Genomic DNA, 19900 nt, shown 5'->3' with positions numbered 1-19900 from the left:
CAATGCGCATGCGCGTCCGGCGGTTCGCGGTTGCGCCAACTGGTAGAGGATGATGCTAGCAGCCAGTGTAGATGCACAGCCTTTTTCACAACAATAACATCAACCAAATTTGCATCTCCATTTACCGGATTTGAGGATTATTTATTACGAACGTTATCGGAAACCGTGCATTGGACCGCGCCACGCCGAATTTCTTTCTGTATCTTTTGGCTACATCTTCTGTTGACAATGGGAGCGAAGGGGTTTGCAGATTTACAGGGCTCCTTTTTGCAGGAGCAGAAACAAGAATCATGGCTGGCCAGCTAGGCCGCAGATGGATTTTGTCGCTAACAGCAACAGCCTATTGATATAAAATATCGTATGTAGGCTCGGTGCAGCCCAGTAAACGTGGTGCTAAGAAGCTAGTGTGTCTATTACACGATTATCGTTGATTTGTCTTGACTTTTCTGGGCCCACAACACAAGCTAGCGAATCCGCTAGCTTCACAACCTTGACTATCGTCTTGCTTTCGTAGTTAGCTCTTTTAGCCAGCTAGCGTTAGCTAGAAACGCTTGGCCGGCCATCCGCTGGTGAAAAACATTTGGAAAAACATTTTTATTGCGGGATTTACTCTCAACGTTGTGTGCCCGCAAGGCATTTTTATCGCAAATTCCTTTTGTAACGTCTGCACCTGGATGAATGTGGGACAAAATGGAGACCCCGACGATTGTGTACGATTTGGATACCTCTGGGGGCTTAATGGAGGTGAGGTTGCTCTGCTTGAAGGCCTTGATGAAGTGAAATATCCTCACATTGTCAGTGCATTAATGTATATTCTGTCACATTAATTGTCGATATCATCAGACAACCATAGCCTGCTGTCAAGCATTTCTCGGTAAGCTAACTTGATAGTTTGGGGTGATAATGGAGGCCACAAGTAGCTAAACGGTAACGTTGCCGCTCTCCCCGAGCTTAGCGTGGAATGAAACAGAGGGCACAACACTGTATATTGTCCAACTCTTTAAACAAACAGTCGAGCCGTGATCCTTTTCTAAAGAGCTGAACGACTTTTAACATTACAGCAAATCCAAACACTGCTGGCACCCCCGAAGTCTGAGGAGGTAGAGAAGAGGAGTCGGAAGTTGGTGAGAGACGTCCGGAGGAGCGGCAGGGCCACCAACCACGACACCTGCGATAGTTGCCGGGAGGGGGGAGACTTGCTGTGCTGTGACCATTGTCCTGCAGCCTTCCACCTCCAATGCTGGTAAGTTTCACTTATTTGAACCAAAGAGGCAGAACGCACAGGGACACATTATGCAAGCGTGGATGCATGATAAGCGTGAATTATACAAAGTACTGCAACTTTGAGTTTGCGTTAGCTGCATGCATAAGTTAGATCTTGAAAGCTGACTTAAGTGGAGGTTGTTACTCTGGTGAAGTTGCGTTTTGCTTTTCCTAGTGCTGCAAAATAATGACCATGTGGCATTGCATGAAAGTTGCCCTATGTGAATTGAAATTAGACCCGTTAGAGTTTTTACCAGTTGCTGTTCCTCAGCACGTATTCGTTGTTACTTATCCCCCCATATTCACACAGTACTCTCCCATACAGCTGAACCGAGGAGGGCGGTAGTGAGCCTTGTGTAGCCCTTTGTAAATGTTTTAATATACTGTGTTGCTCGAGGAATTACTTGTGCCGAATTTACCAGCACACATACATAAATTAAAACCTATCTTGAGGTCATATTTTTAGAACGCCTTAAGTCGAGTGGACATTAAACTTGAGGTTTCTTCAATAGGGTTTGGTGGGCATATACAACAACTGCTAATTCGATCTATGTCGCTGTCGAGTGACTGTAAGTAGCCAACCGTTATATTTCCTCACTCCTTGGAGGACGTGTGCCATTAGATATATGGCGTGTTGTTAGATACGGTTTATTGTATTATTGAAAATTAATTTCAGTCATTATTGTCAATGAAGAGGCGCACTTAAAGGACGTATAGGGGTTAAATAGATGAAGTGAAGCTGTGGCTGCCAAAGTGCAGTCGGTCCTCCCCTCCTGTCGCGGCTGCAGCCAGCGGAGCTGCTGCTGCTAAAAATGGAGTCGAGACGGCCTCTGTTTACAATATGGCGACCTCCCTGCTCTTTTTTCCTATTCCACCGCCATCTTACCAGCCTTTTAAAATACAGGCTTGAGGGGGAAAAGGTTTATAAATGTCTCGAACGAAATATTTCGTCGTTTTCTGTGCTGGTGTATTGCCATGGAAGTTCTTGTTGCGGACATGTTACAAAGTCTCATTGTAGCATTTCGCCTGTGCCGCTTTGCGTGGCTATCCGTTAAACATCCGCTAGCATGATTATTTTAACTTTGGCATTTGGAAGAGTTGAGTTCACACAGTCACTTGGAAACGACCAGACAGAACCGTTTTATCCATATATGGTCAGACCAGTGAATGGCTTCGTCTTTAACATGTAGGTATCTCGTATCACAGCATACAGAGGAAAAAAACATTCAGCAATGTGTATTTTCTTAGATGTGGCATTTCACAGGCCGACCTTGGATAAACTGCTTGTGCTTGGCAGATTTCAAGCAGTAGATTATGGTCAACTTCTACATTAGTCCTTCCTGTTATCAGGAAATTGCTCTTCTTGGCTTATCATTGTTAATTACCCATTTGGCACATGGGCACTTTTAGCATGACAGCATTTTAAAAAAAAATCCTTAGTTAGTCTGAGCATTTTTTGAATTATGGTGAAATCTGTTCTGATTATTTAATTGGAAATGTATAATTATTGTTGTTATGCATAGTTAATTAGAATATTTAGAAACCACACACTGATACAATTATTCATGCTTCAAATGTTAATGTAATGCAGTAGTCAGTCTAGTAGATGTAACTCTGGAGTAGGCATGCACGATTATATTGGCATGTCCTTTGTATCGGCTGATATTAGCTTTAAAATGAACCATTAGAACTGGTCAACATGTTTTCTCTTATTTTGCACAATGAGTGAATATTGCATACATTGAAAAGTAGTATTTCATGTCTCCATTTGCTGGTGGGCCATCATGATAAGAATATGCATGCTTAATATGATGTTTATTCCACTACAGAAGAGACTTGATGATCACTAAATTTAAGTGGGGAAAAATGTATATGTCGATATCCATATCGGTTATCCGCCAGATGAGTTGCTATATATTGGCATGTTGGAAATCATCAAAAAAAAACCCAGTAACTGATGGTCGTGTTTTATCTTTGTACCACAGCAACCCACCTTTGAGTGAAGAAATGCTTCCCCCAGGGGAATGGATGTGTCACCGCTGCAATGTTCGTAAAAAGGTGAGTAGCAGATCCTCCACCAGCATTATGGTCACGCCACTGTTGAAATGTAGAGAAAAGTGTAAGCTATGGGCACAGAGAAATCTGTATGTTGGTCTTTGTTTGCTGCTGCAGAAGCGAGAGCAGAAGGCAGAACAGACCAATGGCCTACCGGAGAGGCCCTCGTCGAAGCGCTCCGTGTCCCCGGCTGTGGAGCTGGAGCTCAATGCTGGGCCGCTGCGACTTGACGGTCTGCCTCCGGGGGCTGGAGCAGCAGGGCCTGGTCTACGGGTGGCCCAGGTACGCCTCTTGGACCGCAGGACCAGCAGCAGGCCAAGTAGCCGGCCTGGTACGCCCACCTCCAACACTTCGTCCACTCCGACTCCCTCAGAGGAGCAGAATGACGGGGAGGATGAGGCAGCAGAGCCCGAGGATGAAGTTCAGGGCTCAGAGCTTGAGGGTGCTATGCTATCTGCTCCGACTCCACGCCTTCTCAAGAGGCCCTTTCAGCTGCTAATAGCAGCCGCTATGGAGAGAAACCCAACACAGTTCCAGCTGCCCAGTGAGCTCACATGCACCACTGCACTACCAGGTCTGTCACTCATAATGAATGAAAACCCCCCAGTGTGAAATTAAACTGTATTTCTTTCAACAATTATTCAAATGATATGGCTAATAAAAAATAAAAAAATAAAAATATTGCAGGCTAACGGGAAAAAGCTTTTCATGATGTAGGTCTGCCACCATCATGTTGTTTTTTGGTGTATTTCTGTATACTCCTATGCATTACAAACTAAATGTAGATGACATCTGGAGTATTAAAAGTAGTTTATAACAAGTGTATAGTTTTACAGTTTGATATTTAAAAAATGTTCCAGTATCTGAAACATTAAATATTATTTTGTCGATGGCCTATTAAACAGGTGAAATTTGGTTTTGCAACTTCTCTGGCCTTTAAGCTCCAAAATTATTTCTGGCATGTGAGTCTGAGTTTAGCATACTTTTGTTTTTTAATTTCATTGGATTGGATTTTTTTTTTTTTTTTAAGATATTTTTTGGGCATTTTTAAGCCTTTAATTGATAGGACAGACAAGTGTGAAAGGGGGAGAGAGAGAGGGGATGACATGCAGCAAAGGGCCACAGGCTGGATTCGAACCCGGGCCACTGCGGCAACAGCCTTGTACATGGGGCGCCTGCTCTACCACCAAGCCTCCAACACCCCATTGGATTGGATTTTAAGCCCAGATTTCAGATACCTTTTAAAAAAAAGTTTGAGATTCCAGAAATCAAACTACAAGTAGATGAAGTAAGTTGTGGAAAGTATTCATAAAAACAAAGTACTGCACATTGGTCACAAAATGTGTCTTGGAATGTGTTGAGCAGTTCATATTTTTGATACACAGCAGCATAAAGATATCTGGGTTGGGTTTTTTGTCAAATGTCTGGACCTCTTTTGGATTTCTAGGCAGCAGTAAACGGAGGAGAAAAGAGGAGCTACTAGGAAAGCCATTCAGGAGGCCGCAGCATGAACTGGATCCCAATGGTCTGGTCCCTCTACCAGTCAAAGTCTGCTTTTCATGCAACAGGTTTGTACCAGATTACAGTATGCACAACTATGTACACACAGACCTGAAGTGTTAGGAAGCTGTACTGATTTCCAAGTATTTCCTCTCACAGGAGTTGCAGGTTGGCTCCGCTGATCCAGTGTGATTATTGTCCCCTTCTGTTCCACATGGACTGTCTGGACCCTCCACTCACAGCTTTACCCGCTGGCAAATGGATGTGTCCAAACCATGTGGAGCACTTGGTGGTAAGAGGCTCAGAGTTTAACCAGCTTATTCTCTTGCCATGTTTTTTTTGTTCTTGGTTTGTGTGTGCAACAGAATAAATGATTAGTTTCCCATTTAAAATGTTTGTCTGATGTCCAGCTGAATCAGAGGAGCCTGAGCCTGTCCAGCCGCTGTCAGCTCTTCGACCATTTCCAGGACAGGATGTCCCAGCATGCTGTTAAGTTGGACTTCCTGCGTAGAGTCCATCGGCAGAACGCACCAAACCGGCGCACAACCCACCAGCACAACAAGAAGACCATCAAGGTAGACAGGCCTCCGCAGTGTGAGGACAACCATATGGCAGCAGACAGTTTCCGTCTTCAGTATTTTTCCAGCAGCACGGGTTGGGTTTGTAAGGGATATCCCAGATAGTTTATATGTGTTCAGCTCTAAATTTGCAAAATGATAAACAGATGGTGCACAGATAGTGATGGGGCAGTTAATTCATGCAATAGCTGATAATTCCTGTGTTTTACTGTTGATTTTTGTGCAGTCGTGTTTTAGTTTCCTCATCCTATATACCCTCTAATGACAGAACAGAAAAGATGGAACATCAGGCAGTTCTGAACACAGCACTGCAACAAATTATTTTAACAAATAAATTCTATCACTGCACCTGAAATTAAATTTCTGTAACATTCATTCATTCATTCATCTTCTAACCGCTTCATCCTCTTGAGGGTCGCGGGGGGGCTGGAGCCTATCCCAGCTGACATCGGGCGAGAGGCAGGGTACACCCTGGACAGGTCGCCAGACTATCGCAGGGCTGACACATAGAGACAAACAACCATTCACGCTCACATTCACACCTACGGACAATTTAGAGTTACCAATTAACCTAGTCCCCAATCTGCATGTCTTTGGACTGTGGGAGGAAGCCGGAGTGCCCGGAGAGAACCCACGCTGACACAGGGAGAACAGGCAAACTCCACAAAGATGTAAAATAAGAACCATAATTGAGAGAGCATTTATTCTTTCTGCAGCTGAAAGCAAAGGCTTCTGTGTTCCCCAATGTCACAACCATGACATGACCTTATGTTACCTTAAATGTAGGTAACATAAGGTAACATGTCCAAATGTAATATTTTGCCAGAATTATGCTCAAATTTTCTTGGGAATTTCCCTGTAATGTCCGCGGGAGATCATTGTTTGCGTAGTCCTGTATATATCAATCTAAAGTAAAAACCATAGTAGCTAGAACATTATTCTCTTTGCAGCAGAAAGCTAAGGCCCCTGTCTTTCATGTTACCACATTGTACGCTTGTAATGACTGCATTGTGCTATGTTACGTGTGGTGCAAAACCACATGACAGTGAGCAATGGCACCCGAGGAATGAGTGATGAATCTATCACAACGCCTTTTTACTCTTCTCATAAAAATGATTATATCTCAACAACTAAATAATGTACACATTTCAAATAACTGTTAAGAAACATTATATGTTTCTACTTTTCACAATATTTTTGGATCATCATGTTTTGTGAAACATGTTTTTTGTATTTTTAAATGACAATTGTAATACTTTTATATATTATTACAGGTTATTGACCTACATTACCTTTTTAGCTCAGGTTGTACAGATTTTAGGGATAAAAGCATTTGAAGATTCTCCAAGAAATAACACCACAATAAGCATAAGGACCAATGTAGGCACTGGCAGACCATTTCTACTGCTGAGTTCTAAGGGTTAATGTTAATCTACCCTCGCTAGGTACCACAAACGATACGTGAGATACTTGTCATTCAGAGACATTACTATATATAAGCGAAATTTATGGTTAAGCGATTAAGCTATTTCTAACAATCACCTTTTGGATTCAGGTGCCAGATGCCATCAAGTCCCAGTACCAGAATCCGCCCCCCATGCTGCTTCCTGCAGGGGTGCGCCAGCTGGAGCTGGTTTGTAGCGGTGTTCCCGGCCATCAGCCCTCAAAGCATCTCACCACAGAGGCTGAGCAGCAGGAGGTAGGCAGACAGCAACATGACACAATTTGTTGAATATGTCATTTTGAACCAGTCCAATAGGTAGGGATGCACTGATTGTGGAATTCTGGACTCATACCAAAAAATAGCTTAGAAGTTAGTTCAAAATCACGATTTCAACTTCTTTGTGTGACATAAATGTCTCCATTAGTTGGGACAGTGTTCTAAAAAGAGATGATTGTTGCCTCTTATGTTCTAAATCCTGGTTCTACTGTGTTGCACAGTGGCTTCAGGATGTCATTGCCCTCCAGTGCAGCATCATGCGACACATATCCAACAAGCAGAAGACTTCATCCACAGCACCCACCCTGTCATCAGGAACTTTGTCAGCAGAGTGGGTTTCTGAGCAAAAAGCCAGCATGAAATCATGTTTAACATCAGAGGACATGAAAACTCAGGCCTCTTTAGAAAGGACTTCTTCCCTTGACCACTGCTCTAAACCCTGCAGTACACCTGATGATCCCCAGGGGGCCTCTCTTTCAAGGGACACCCTTGCAGACCTTGGTGTTTGTAAATGCAACACGACACAATGTCAGAACTGTAGGAAACCCAACGGACCTCTTGCAGAGGAGTGTCAGCCTCCCAAAGCCAATGGACCCGTAGACTGTAACAGTGCCTCAGACTCATGCAGGCAGGCTGAGCTGCAGCATAGACTGAAGTCAAGTACAACACCCCCAAAATCAGCCTCTGCCTCTGGACTGGTCAACCACATAGGAGCAGAAACAGTTAAAAAGGAGCCTGAGAATACTACAGAGGCCTGTGCTCAGAAAAACTGCCCCACTGCCCCGACGATATGGCCCCACAGCGGCCAGCAGAACCACAGGAGCCAGACAGAGCTTCAGGAGGAGTGTATGAGCAGCGATGAAAAACCCGCCTACTCTGTCACCAGCAGCGCCCACTCAGACACACCACCTAAAGGCAGCCAGGAGCAGGAGCCAGCCAAGCTGGGGTCGTCGTCACCTACTCCAGGTACACTCTCCTGAACCAATAAATTGATCACCACTGATAGACATCCTAGGTTTATTTGAGGTTCTCTAGGGATTGCAAAAATCACTGTTTAACATCATAGCACACATAAGTCATTAACAGTGAGGTATTGATTTATTTACAAATGTATTATCTTTTCATTATTTAGTCTGCAAAGTGTAACAAAAACCTGAAAATCACACATCACAGGTTACCTCTTTAAAATGCGAATTTGATTTTTACTCATGTTGCAAGTTTTGAATTTAGATAGCAGCTTCAAGGGCAGAGATATTATCAACAACAGTACCAATGAAAATCTTGAGCAAATTTGCCCTGAGTGTGACAGTCTTCCGCTGTATTGCTACTTCATTTGTGTTTTGATCATGTCGCTAATTTGTTTCCTATTTAATTATTTGAGACAGTTGGCTGGGTAAATTACCTTTTGTCTGGCAATGCAGTCATTTTGTGTGTCAACAACTTTGTTATTTAAACGGCAACAACCTGTTGAGCTACAGAAGGTGGACTCAGTTCCAAACATTTGTAAAATCTAACTCCGCAACAAACCCTATACCCCATTGATTTCCTGAATAGATACCATTTCTGTTTACAAGGTCCTGATTCGATTTGATTGGATGCTATATCAATTCGATTAGTGATATTTCAGTTACAGTACCAATGTTGCTTGAATATATAATATATTCTTGGAGAACTAATGCTGTACATTGTACAAATAATTGTTTAAAAAATAATAAATTCATAACATGATTAGAAATGAATATTTTATAACTAAATGTGTCCAAAGCAGCAACAGTAATATTGAAAAATAACTCTGTAAACTTTATAATATCTTACTGGAAACAGATCTAAAATGTTAATAAAATAAATTAGAATTCTGAAATCACAGTACTGACTGAAGTTAAAGAATGACAGACACATGCATCAGTCAGTATCAGTCCTTCCTGTCCTTTGCTCCTCTCTCTGTTGCTGATGGATTCACTGCCTGCAAATAGTCGGCACTGGTAAATTCAGCAAACTAAGCAAAAAGTTTGACATGAACAGTTATTGTTTGAACTTGTATGTAACAATTCTCTATTAGCCAAGCTAGCATCCTGTATTTGTGTAAAACATAAAGTTAGAGTGGGTGGATAACAGAGTACGGAAAGAGCAGACTGAAACATCACTTTGCTACATGTTTCCATGTTAATGCTTGTTGATCAGGTATATTAATAAAGTATTGGCTTGTCACTCACAGAGGTTGTACTGCACCTGCAGTAACAAGCGTAACGTTAGTTGTCATCATCTCAAGTATTCTTCACTTCACTATCTCCACCGCGACCTGTTCGCTCTGCTGATGCGCAGCCCCAATGCACAGACAGCAGGAGGAGATGCTTTGTGTGTCCCTGAATTTGTAAAGCATCTTTGAGTTCCTTGAAACGTGCTCTATGAGTATAATGTATTATTATTATTATTATCATTATTATTATTGTTATTAGATTGTATGAATCAATATCAGATCATTTAAATGAAGGCCGATTTGAATTGGAGGAATCAATTATAACCCAGCCCTATCTGTGAGTCTTGACATGTTGAAGGGTGCTAAATCAAGTCTGTGGCCATTTTTACTGCTTGTTAGTGTTCAAACATTTCCACTATGCACTGCATGTTACTGTGAGTGAGATACTTTGCAACACTTCACAGCAGACCATAGTGTAAAAGCTCCCTCTTGTGGTCAACGGCAGTAATTTCCCAGCTATTTGCAAGTGTCACAGCAAACTACAGTGTGATATGACAAACCAGTGAACAAGAGAAAACAAATATAGCTGGAAGTGCTGCATTTGGAATGAGATTTTAGACAGGATTTTTAAAACCACAATAGCATAATACATAGTTTGAAATAGGTTATTCTACATAAATGACAGAATAAAGTCCCCATCCATTAAATATCCATGAGTCACATTTCCTCCAGACAAGTCTCAGCTGTTTGACCACACATTGTCTCTGCATTTTTTTCTCTTTCACAGACATAAAGGCTGGTCCTGGACTGATGGGCTCACTGCTGCCCAGCACTCTCTCCTCCATCACTAACCTGTCCACCTGCATGAAAGATGGAAAGGATGAGGAAAGAGGTTAGTGTGCTTTCTCAATAGTGACATGTGACAATATGGTATTGTATAAATGTCATGTCTGTGATGAAGCAGAGTGACACTGTAATTGACTTCTAATGGTTGTATGTGTGCATATGTAGGGATTGAGCTGGACAAACTGGATGCAGAGATGATCAAGCTGTTGGCCTGGCAGAGGATCCAGCAGCTCTTTCCCCCCAAAATGCCCAGCACTCCACCTCCCCCAGCCACCAGTGCTGCCTCCAAAACCCCATCACCCTACCCTGATAGTAAGACTAAGTTGGCTCTGACACTGCTATTCAATTTATTTTCAAATCTCATTTCTCGTTTTTAAATGTCTAATGTTAATGACTTTTCTGAAAGTATTTTTGATGTTTACAACCTGAACCACCTCCTACCAGGTCAGAAGAAGGTGCAGGCACGAGCTGTCTTCTACCCTCTGACAGGAAAAGGAGGAGCTGTCAGCATGTGCTATAGGACGTTATACATAGGATCAGGTGAGACATACTGACTACATCACAGTGACTCCAAAGCCAGTCCCCCAAATAGGTCTGTCACAATGATTAAATTATCAACTTATTATATGATATAAGTACATGGACCCAGTATTGCCTAAAATTTGGGTTTGTTTACATAAGAATATCACCAACATTATAGCTCACATGATGCTACAGTAAACAGCAGGATCTTCCTGACCATGATAAGACTTGGGCGCAGCAATTCTCCCATTTATTTTCTCTCCACCCTGCCTACTTGCACCAGTTGGAAGAAAAAATGAAACAAAATTTCAAGGCGACGCAACGTAGGTGACAAAACGTAGCTTACCAGTAACCTGCAGCTGCTCTTAAGCAGTGGAAGAGGCACAGTCCCTGTGTTCATTAGCTTTCAAGCCCCTGTCAACAAGCCATTAAGTCCATTGTTTTTATAATTACTAGGGATGGTATCATGAAGATTTTAAAGATACTAAGTTTAGGTGTTAAGGTGCGGACACACCAAACCAACATCAGAGAACTAGCGGCGACGAAAGCCAACTGCTGCGTCGTCTGCGTCGCCTCACATCGCCCTGTGTCAGTTGCATTTGAACACGCTACACGGACTACATCCGACGGCCAAGTGGCACGTACGTTCTGCACCTGCGTAAGAGAGAGCGGAGTGACAGAGTGGTACATCCTGACAGCCGAGGGGTTTCCTATCTGTGCATCCGAGCACCGCAGCACCTCCACGGACTATTACATCCAGAGGTCCCGGTGTTTCCTCCGCAGGCTCCACTTCACTCACTGCCCGATAAACCCGCTGCTTCTTCCCAGTTTAACCTGAATAACAAACCAGGGCTCTGTGTTCTGGTTGGGTCCAAACAGAGAGCCGGGGCTAGCTCACTGAGAGCAGGTTGCGTTTGTGTGTGAGACACAGAGTGGCAGAGCTGGCCCCACCCTTTGCACATGCAGTAGGCTGTAAGGCTCCGACACAGAGAGCACTCCTCTGGATTGAATAGCAAAAATGCGTCAGTCATGCGTCACGAAAGTCTTATCTTATTCTGTTCTTATTGCAAATTAGAAACGAAGTTGGTGAGATAAAACTGTACAAGATAATGTTTATGTAACCTTAATAAACAAGAAATATATCTTATGAATTTTTCCAATACCGATAGCAGAACCATTAACGTTGAAGATTATCAATACTACAGTCTTAAATAATTCAGCCCTGGGGACCATTTAATACAGTTTCTTTACCCATCCCTAAATATTACCTTTCAAGAACTTCATGCTCCACTCCCCAAATCCAGCAGCAAACTGCCTAGCTTCCAGGCCATCCATCCCAACGGCAGAACACCACCTGGATTATGGAAGTAACTGCAGTGTTTCTGGAGCTTTGCTAAGCTTGTCCATCAGTCGCAGAAGGCATGGCTTGGTTTTGTTTTTGATGCCCAAATTTTTTATGAAGTCTCAAACTTAAAGGCTGTATTGTGGTAATATTCTATTCTATTATCATTACATCAGTGGCATGAAAACATCCCAAAAATGACTAATATTTTTTATTGCAGTTATTTCTGGGACAATATATCATCCAACAAAAGTAGTTATTGTGACAGGCCAACACTCAACTGCATTTTGTGCACTTCTGCAGTGATATTGTTAATAGTTTAGTTGGTTAGTTTTTAACCCCTCGTGCTGGTATGTTGAGTAGGGTGTACTATAATAGTATTGCAATACTTAATGATAAAAACTGGGATGTCTCTGTAGCACTTACTAGAGGAAATTGTCAAATGCCAAACACTGGCCTCAAATGCCTACTCAGTTTGATGCTTTTCTTTGCTTAGTCTTTGATTCTTAGCTATGCCAATTCAAAACTGTGTTATTTAGGCAAAGTTTTTGTAGAAGTGCTCGTAGTTGGATCAGATGTTACCACAATTTTTGGCTCAGACCCTTTTAAGGAAAGCAGTGTGCACTTGTGAAGAGGCAGAAGTGGTACATAGACATGTTAATGAGTTGCCAGCAGTTCAACCCGAGAGTGACTTAGTCATTGGAAAAGTTTTTAGAGGCTTGAAGAGGTAAAACTGTCCAGCCTTTCACAAAGAAAAAAAAGGTCATTGATTTGATTTGTAAACCTCAGATAGAGCTTGAGACCTCCTGGGAGATACCGACACCCAAGTTGGGAACAAGTAGTTAAGACAACATTTAACAACTTTGGCTTCCGTTGCTGAATGGAAGAGAGGGCCTCTGTAGAGAAAGTTGTTTGTATTTTTCAAAATAAGGTATTTTTTAATTGACATTACACTGAAACTGACAGAATTGTACTGGATATCTGAAGAGGTGTAGCACTGCATAAAAACATCAATTTGGTCTTAAGGCTCATTTATACTCAATGTTAAATACGTATCCGGATACGGACGGAGCCTTCTGTCCGTGCTCCGTGCTCATTTCGTCTGTATTTCTGCACGTTTCCATAAAGCTTACGGATATGGGCCAAACGGAGCAGTACCACCGGGAACTGTGGGAGCAGTGTTGCTGTCACTACCCGATACGTAGCTCTAGTGAGACACGAAGAAGAAATAACAATTCAATTTCTCTCATCGGCAGTACTAGAGAAAAGAATTCTCCGTCCTCCAGTCGCGATGTATTTAATGGCCTCACCGACTACCGCCTCCTACAACGCTGCCCCTGTTTTTGTCTTTTATGCAAGAGGTACATAATCAGTATCTCCTCCACAGTCGCCATGTTTGTTTTTTGAGTTTGTTGTTGTCATAAACCTTTGACGCTGGGCTGCCTCCTGGTGGATATATTGGTTAACATCCATGCCAACGTAAAGGGCGCATGGAAGTATGTGGGCAGTGACGGTAACATCGTTTGAAACGGACATATACATTTTCATACGTAAAGGGAGCATAAATGTGCCTTTAGATGAGCATTATTAAGTTTTACATTAAACTGAAACTCACCATCTCTGTCCTGTTTATGTGAAGGTGCTGACATGGATGTGTGCCTTACAAACTATGGCCATTGCAACTACATTTCGGGGAAACACGCCTGTATTTTCTATGATGAGGTAAGAGCTTTTAAACTGCTTAAATGTAGCAGTGTGTTGCTGTCATTCGCCACCTCTTCCTAATAAACACATTGTGCTGTTGTTGGTGGCGTAAATGGTTTGTGTGTGTGTCTGTTTTAGAACACCAAGCATTATGAGCTGCTCAACTACAGTGAACATGGCACCACAGTGGACAACGTCCTCTATTCATGTGACTTCTCTGAGAAGGCCTCCTCATCTCCACCAAGCGGGCTTGTGGCCAAAGTCCAAGGCATCATACGTTAGTATATCTCACTCTCACACATTTAAACTGTTAGTATTTATAGTATGTGCAGTTTTGAGGGTCATCAGTGATGCCACGGAAGCATCAGAGTGGATTTGAAATGTGCTCTCAGTGTCAGAAAACAGTTAAAATCTTCCAGAGGGGCTTGTGTAAAGAAGTGATGATGTTGGAGTCGCAAATGTTATTAACCATGCACACACACTCCGAAGAAACGCATTATATGGCACAGCAGAAGTGAAGCAACTCCTGTTTCTGCCTCCTGCCGGCACACAACATCCTTGCACAAGCTTCAGTCTTAATTTTTCAATTATTTCTATCATTCAGTCCAATCTGACAAAACATATTGGTTGCTTCACAAGCAGCCAACCATCTGGACTGGGTGATTCCTTTCCATCCAAACCAAGAGGGATGATATTATAGACACTGTTGAAAGCCAAAAGGCTTTTTATTTGTATATAAGCACCACTGTAAAAACATGAATGTTACACATCACACAGGCTTTAAACATGGATCTTTGTCAACTGCTGCCATGTTAGAGACAGAAAATCAAAATTTGGGGAGAGGTCTGAGTTCAGCTGAGGTGGAATAACCAAGCAGCAACCATCATGGCTGACTGGGATAAGCTCACCCACCCTCCAGTTCAACTAGCCCAATGAAAATGGAAAGGATGATTTTAAAAACTCACCCTTTGAAGCTGCTGAAATTAAGGCCTAATATTCCGACTGGCTTTATACAGTTGGATCATAGAGCTAGCCATTTGCACAGGGCTCTAAGCTAACGCCGGATTTCCACTGGATGCGTGTCCGTTGCGGAACGGCAGTGCTGGTTATCCGCTGCGTCCTCCACCGTCCGTCAATACCTACCGGCTGCGTTTGCTGTGCAGAGCGGTGCAGCTCCGCCAGAAGACATCTCGGTGCACTGCCATGATTAATATCTCCTCGTCCATGGTGTTCATGGGGTGAAATGACGTCTGAAAACCTCTGACCTGTTGACTTCAGGCCTGCCTCTGCCCATTATGTCGTTTTCAAGGTGTAGTTCAGGGAAATATGATCCGCCATGAACACTGTGTATTTTGTTTTGAAAATTAACCGAATGTTTTATTGTGTTTCTGTGCACGACTTCCTGCCCTGCACGATCTGCTCTGTGCTAAATTGCTGCGTTGTGCTCCGGCGTCCAGCAAAAATAGAAGTCCTGCGTATCTGTTACGGAGGGCTCCGGAGTGCCGGAGCTGAGACGGAGCTGGAACGCAGCACAGCCACAGCCGGTGGAAACACACACATTGACTAGAATTGAATCCTATCGGCTCTGCTGCCGTGCCGGAGCGCAGACGCAACCAACACGCATCTGGTGGAAATTGGCCTTAACTTTTTCCCTAAGTAGTGCATGTGCTCTGAAGTGAAAAAATTGACCAGCACAGTGGGGAAAAAAAAAAATCAGAAACACAGTGAAAAATGGAAGACCCTAGTATCTACACAAGAGGAATTTAATAGTATTTAAGGAGGTCCAGTCAAAAGATTTTCCAGCAAAGGTCAGAACCTCAAAATGTCTGAACTGTTTCATATAGCCTACACAGATCATTTCAAGGGATGCACGATTATATTGGCACGTCATCTGTATCAGCCATTATTGTCTTTAAAATGAACTATCAGACATGGCCAGCATGATTTTTTCTTAATTTGCACAGTGAATGAATATTGCATATATTGAAAAGCGTTCTATTTCATGTCTCCATTTGCTGGTAGGCCATCATCATAAGAGTATGCTTGTGTAATATGATGTTAATTCCACTACAGAAGAAACTTTATGATTGCTAAAATTAAGTGGGGAAAAAGGAGATGTACTGATAAATCGGTATCGGATATCAGCCAGATGAGTTGTTTTATATCAGCATATCGGATATTGGTAAAAAAAAAAATAAATAAATAAATAAATAAAAAATCCAATATCATGCTTCCCTAGCATTTTCCACATCATTTCAACAATATTTATTGTCAGTTTTCAAAGTAAAATACTTACAGTACATTAAGACACAATGAACGGAAAACAAGTGGCTGTCTTAACCAGAAATAAAATGAGTCCTAGCACAGCAAACCCAAGCCCTCCATTTCAGCTAAAAGAAAAAAAAAAAAAAAATACTTTTTTCAGTGTTGTTTATCTTGGCTCTCACTTGACATGGCTGCATCATCTCAGAAGTGCATTGCTGCTTGTGGACTTGTAGTTTTTGAACCGTTAGCAGCACGGGGGAAAAACGACTCCAGGTCTTTTAGCAACTAATTTGCACACTGTGCCCGTAAATAATTTCTCTGGTTGGCGCATATATATGTTTTTAGGGGCAAATGTGAGTGAAATATTCACATTGTAGAGCTCTATTATTGTGAATGTAGCTTAGGTTTAACTAAGTTTGAGAACATAGTTATTATTCCTTTGTCTTAGATGTATTTTGCTGTAAATTGTATTTTGATGTGTTTTTAACTTATTCTGTAAAGTGACTTTGAGAACTTTGGAAAGCACTTTATGAATAAAATGTATTATTATTATTAGTTATCTTAACAGCATTTCAGTCAGTTGTCTGTAGGGGTTCTGCTCTTGTCATTTTAATATTACGAGAGTATTTTTTTTTTTTTCTCCATTGTGAATTTACACTGTAGTCGCCTCCTCAAAGGTCAACTATGGTTTGACCCCATAGCGTTTGGTGAGCGAGTCAAATTTTGCGTATTGAAGAAGAGATGCACCAGTTGCAATTTTCTTGGCCAATTCCGATTATTTTAAAGGTCTGAACTGCCAATTCTGATTTTTCTCTAATATCTAGAATGACAGCATGCACAAACAAGTGGAACTGTTCTTGAAGGAAATTTGCCTTGAAATAGTAAAATAGTAAAAACGCATATGTGATATCAAAGATGAGATTAAGCATTCACAAATTTTGAGTGATCAGATCCTGCTTGACTGACAGCTCCCTAATAGGGATGCAACGGTTCTCTGTAAAATACTGAACCGTTAGGTCCGCCCTGCATGGATCAATACGCCCTTATGGACGGCGAGTTTTTGGTTTTGCAATCAATTTTGCATTGATGCTTTACAGGCCACTGTGTGTGTGTGTGTGTGTGTGTGTGTGTGTGTGCGCTCGCCTGTCCACATAAAGAGAAGTGCCGAGTCAGCCTGCTGCACAAAAGCCCTCCCCGCGAGTTAATGTTCAATCACTGCTGTGGCTCCACCTACTCACCCCCTCACACTGTTGTAACCGGAGCCAGGGAAAGTGACGCTTGCCTCACACAGAAAAGAAGCGGAAAAAACAAACATAGAGAGCCATGGCAAGCGCAAGCGGAGGTGTTGAGAGACATAAGTTTGAAGAAGCACCGGCTTCATACAAATCTCCGGTGTGGGATAATTTCGGTTTCGCTGTTTAATAAAACGACGAGGGAGTGAAAACAGTTAACAGAAATTTCACTGTCTGTAAAAGTTGCTTGAAACATGTCTAGTGTTTCCCCTACTGTTATATTAGGTATCTTGTCCTTTTATTAAACAAACTAAATTGCCTTATGTTATTTATCTTATTTACACAACGGCATGTCATTTCTGTCTCTATATGGTCGCACATTTACAATCCTCCTCTGCTCTCTGTGTCGCGCATGGCAGAGTTTTGCCTGTGTGCGCACACACACACACACAGACACGTCCGCACACACAATTATAACCGAGCCCAGCCAGAGCCCACAGCACGGCACTTAACACAAGCTATGGAGCGGAGCCTGTGTGTTGCGTTCAGGCATTATCACGTAAATAACAAATTCCACCACTTGAATAGGCTGTAGCACAACACAGCAGCATGTCAAGTGCAAAGTTTCACTGTTATCAGTGCTGGTGTGAATAGGCACTAAAGCTTCTGTATTGACATCACAACTGTATTGTCACCTCATGCCATCATCTCGAAGGCATTGACTGCATGATTTCTTGTTGTTTCCTTCCTCCTCTCTAAACTATGATGGTGTTCACATGTCACAGCCCTTGTGGGTGCTCATTTCCAAATTTCTTCCTGTGTTCTCGGTACAGGTCGGAGTAAGAAGCGCGAGGATGATGAGGGTCCCCGCTCTGTGGCAGGTTTGTTGCCGGCTGGTGGAGTGATGAGCAGCCAGCCTCAGGGCGGCTCCGAGATGTCGTGCAGCTGTAAGGCAAGCAGCTCCAGCTTGATTGGAGGCAGCGGGGCAGGTTGGGAGGGCACGGCCCTGCTCCACCATGGCAGCTACATCAAACTGGGCTGCCTCCAGTTTGTCTTCAGCATCACAGAGTTTGCCAGTAAGCAGCCCAAAGAGGAGCAGACCACCATGCCTGCTGCTAGCTGCACTATCAGTGGCAGTGCAGCCAGCACCACTACCAGCACCACCACCACCCTGTCACCACCACCCAACACTGCCACAGTGAGCAGCCCCTCCAGCCAGGACGAGACCGACACTGAGACTGTCCCTCCCCACCAAGTGCCCGCACTGCGCTCCAACTCTATTCCATAACCTGCACAGGAAGTCCTGCCCTCCCTCCTTTTGTTTTGCACCTTCCGAGTCACAATGAAGGGAAAGCTGCACAGCTGGTTGGTCAACAGGGAAAAGTTTATTTTTTCATTTTTAATGGTTTATATCTTTGCATGAACTTGAAGTATTATTGACAATCTCTACTGTTTTTGAATGACTGACCAGTAACCCTCTGTTCACTTCAGACCGTTAGGACTATGAGCGAACATTATTTACCTACGCTCAATTTTTCTTTTGCCAGTATATTGGTCATGTATGGTGTAACATTATTTTGTCAGTCAGCCCATTTAGCACAAACTTTTATTTTGTAGTATTGAATTCCATACATTCTAATTTCTTTTGCTGCTTTTGCACCATAGGTAGCTATATATGTATGAAAACATACATGCTTATACACTATAATATGTATATATAATGTAAATATATATAATTCAGTGCCTCTCAATTGGAGAAACATTGGATTTCATGTAGATTTACCATTTTTTGGTTTTTAACTGTACAGTTCATGGAATTTGTGATACTGTGTAGAGTACCAGAAGTTTTGTGATAAAACTTGTTCTTAGTCTGTACTTTCCACTGTAGTCCATCTGTAAATACCATGTTGTTTTAGCACTCATTTTAACATCTTGTGCTGCTCTGTATATAAGCACTCTTTGTCTGTACCTGCTTGTCTGTTCAAACTTGTAAATACAGAAAGATTTTCTAAGAACAATTACATTTGTGTCTGTTATTTTCAGCCTTTTATGGGTCCACCTAGACGTTGGATTTTTCCATATTCTGTCTTGTGTTTGTGTTACTGGTAAAGGTTAGAATTGAGCACTTGAAAGTGTTTCTTGAAAAAGTTTCTTGAAAGTGTTACTCTAAAAGGTCAGGTAACACAGAGAAAGTAGATTGCAGAAATTACTGTTTGGACAAAATAAATTCAGACAGTGGAAGTGCTTTCTGATGTCTGGGTTGGTATACAGAAACCCAAGTAAAACTTGGGTCCTTTTTGCATCAAATTTGAATGACTTAAGTGACAAAATGTGATTTCAGCTCTCAGATGAGCACTGCTGAGATCTCCTGAGTGAGTGAGTGACCAGATGTGATGGCTAGTATTGATAAGAGTACAAAGAAATTGTTCTAAGTTTAACATGAGACAGAAAATTCTTAGTAAATAGTAGGACTCAGGAGCTTTGTATAAAGAGCCTTAAAGTAAATTTAAGTTAGTTTGATTCATTAGTGCTGTAAAATGAAGACTGGTCTCTCAAGCACTCGGCCTCCAAAAAATAATGTAGCAGGGCTGCATCAGGAGTCATCAGTGTCATGCACCAATAAATCCCTCTGAAAGATGTTAGTTGTATCCAGCGTTATATATCATTTAATCAGTT

At 42.3% G+C, this 19900-nt stretch overlaps 1 protein-coding gene across 2 annotated transcripts; it reads left to right on the top strand.

Annotated features, from left to right (window-relative positions):
* On the top strand, window positions 1-19242 carry phf12b (PHD finger protein 12b). 2 transcript variants are annotated; one of them, XM_049576744.1, is made up of 15 exons: window positions 1-744; window positions 1062-1243; window positions 3249-3321; window positions 3436-3892; window positions 4766-4886; window positions 4978-5110; window positions 5229-5393; window positions 6952-7095; window positions 7338-8082; window positions 10101-10205; window positions 10325-10471; window positions 10604-10699; window positions 13663-13745; window positions 13866-14004; window positions 18058-19242. In XM_049576744.1, exons 1-15 carry the CDS (start codon window positions 679-681, stop codon window positions 18510-18512), a joined length of 3111 nt encoding a protein of 1036 aa, XP_049432701.1. In that variant the 5' UTR covers window positions 1-678; the 3' UTR covers window positions 18513-19242. The 2 variants fall into 2 exon arrangements, with proteins under 2 accessions (XP_049432701.1, XP_049432702.1); XM_049576745.1 differs by lacking the exons at window positions 1-744; window positions 1062-1243 and adding an exon at window positions 1860-2449.
* The last annotated feature ends 658 nt before the right edge of the window (window positions 19243-19900 follow it).

Source organism: Epinephelus fuscoguttatus, linkage group LG5 (genome assembly GCF_011397635.1).
Source record: "Epinephelus fuscoguttatus linkage group LG5, E.fuscoguttatus.final_Chr_v1".
Classification (NCBI taxonomy): domain Eukaryota; kingdom Metazoa; phylum Chordata; class Actinopteri; order Perciformes; family Serranidae; genus Epinephelus; species Epinephelus fuscoguttatus.
The sequence above is the reverse complement of the archived record's forward strand: the minus strand, read 5'-3'. Positions and strand labels throughout refer to the sequence as shown.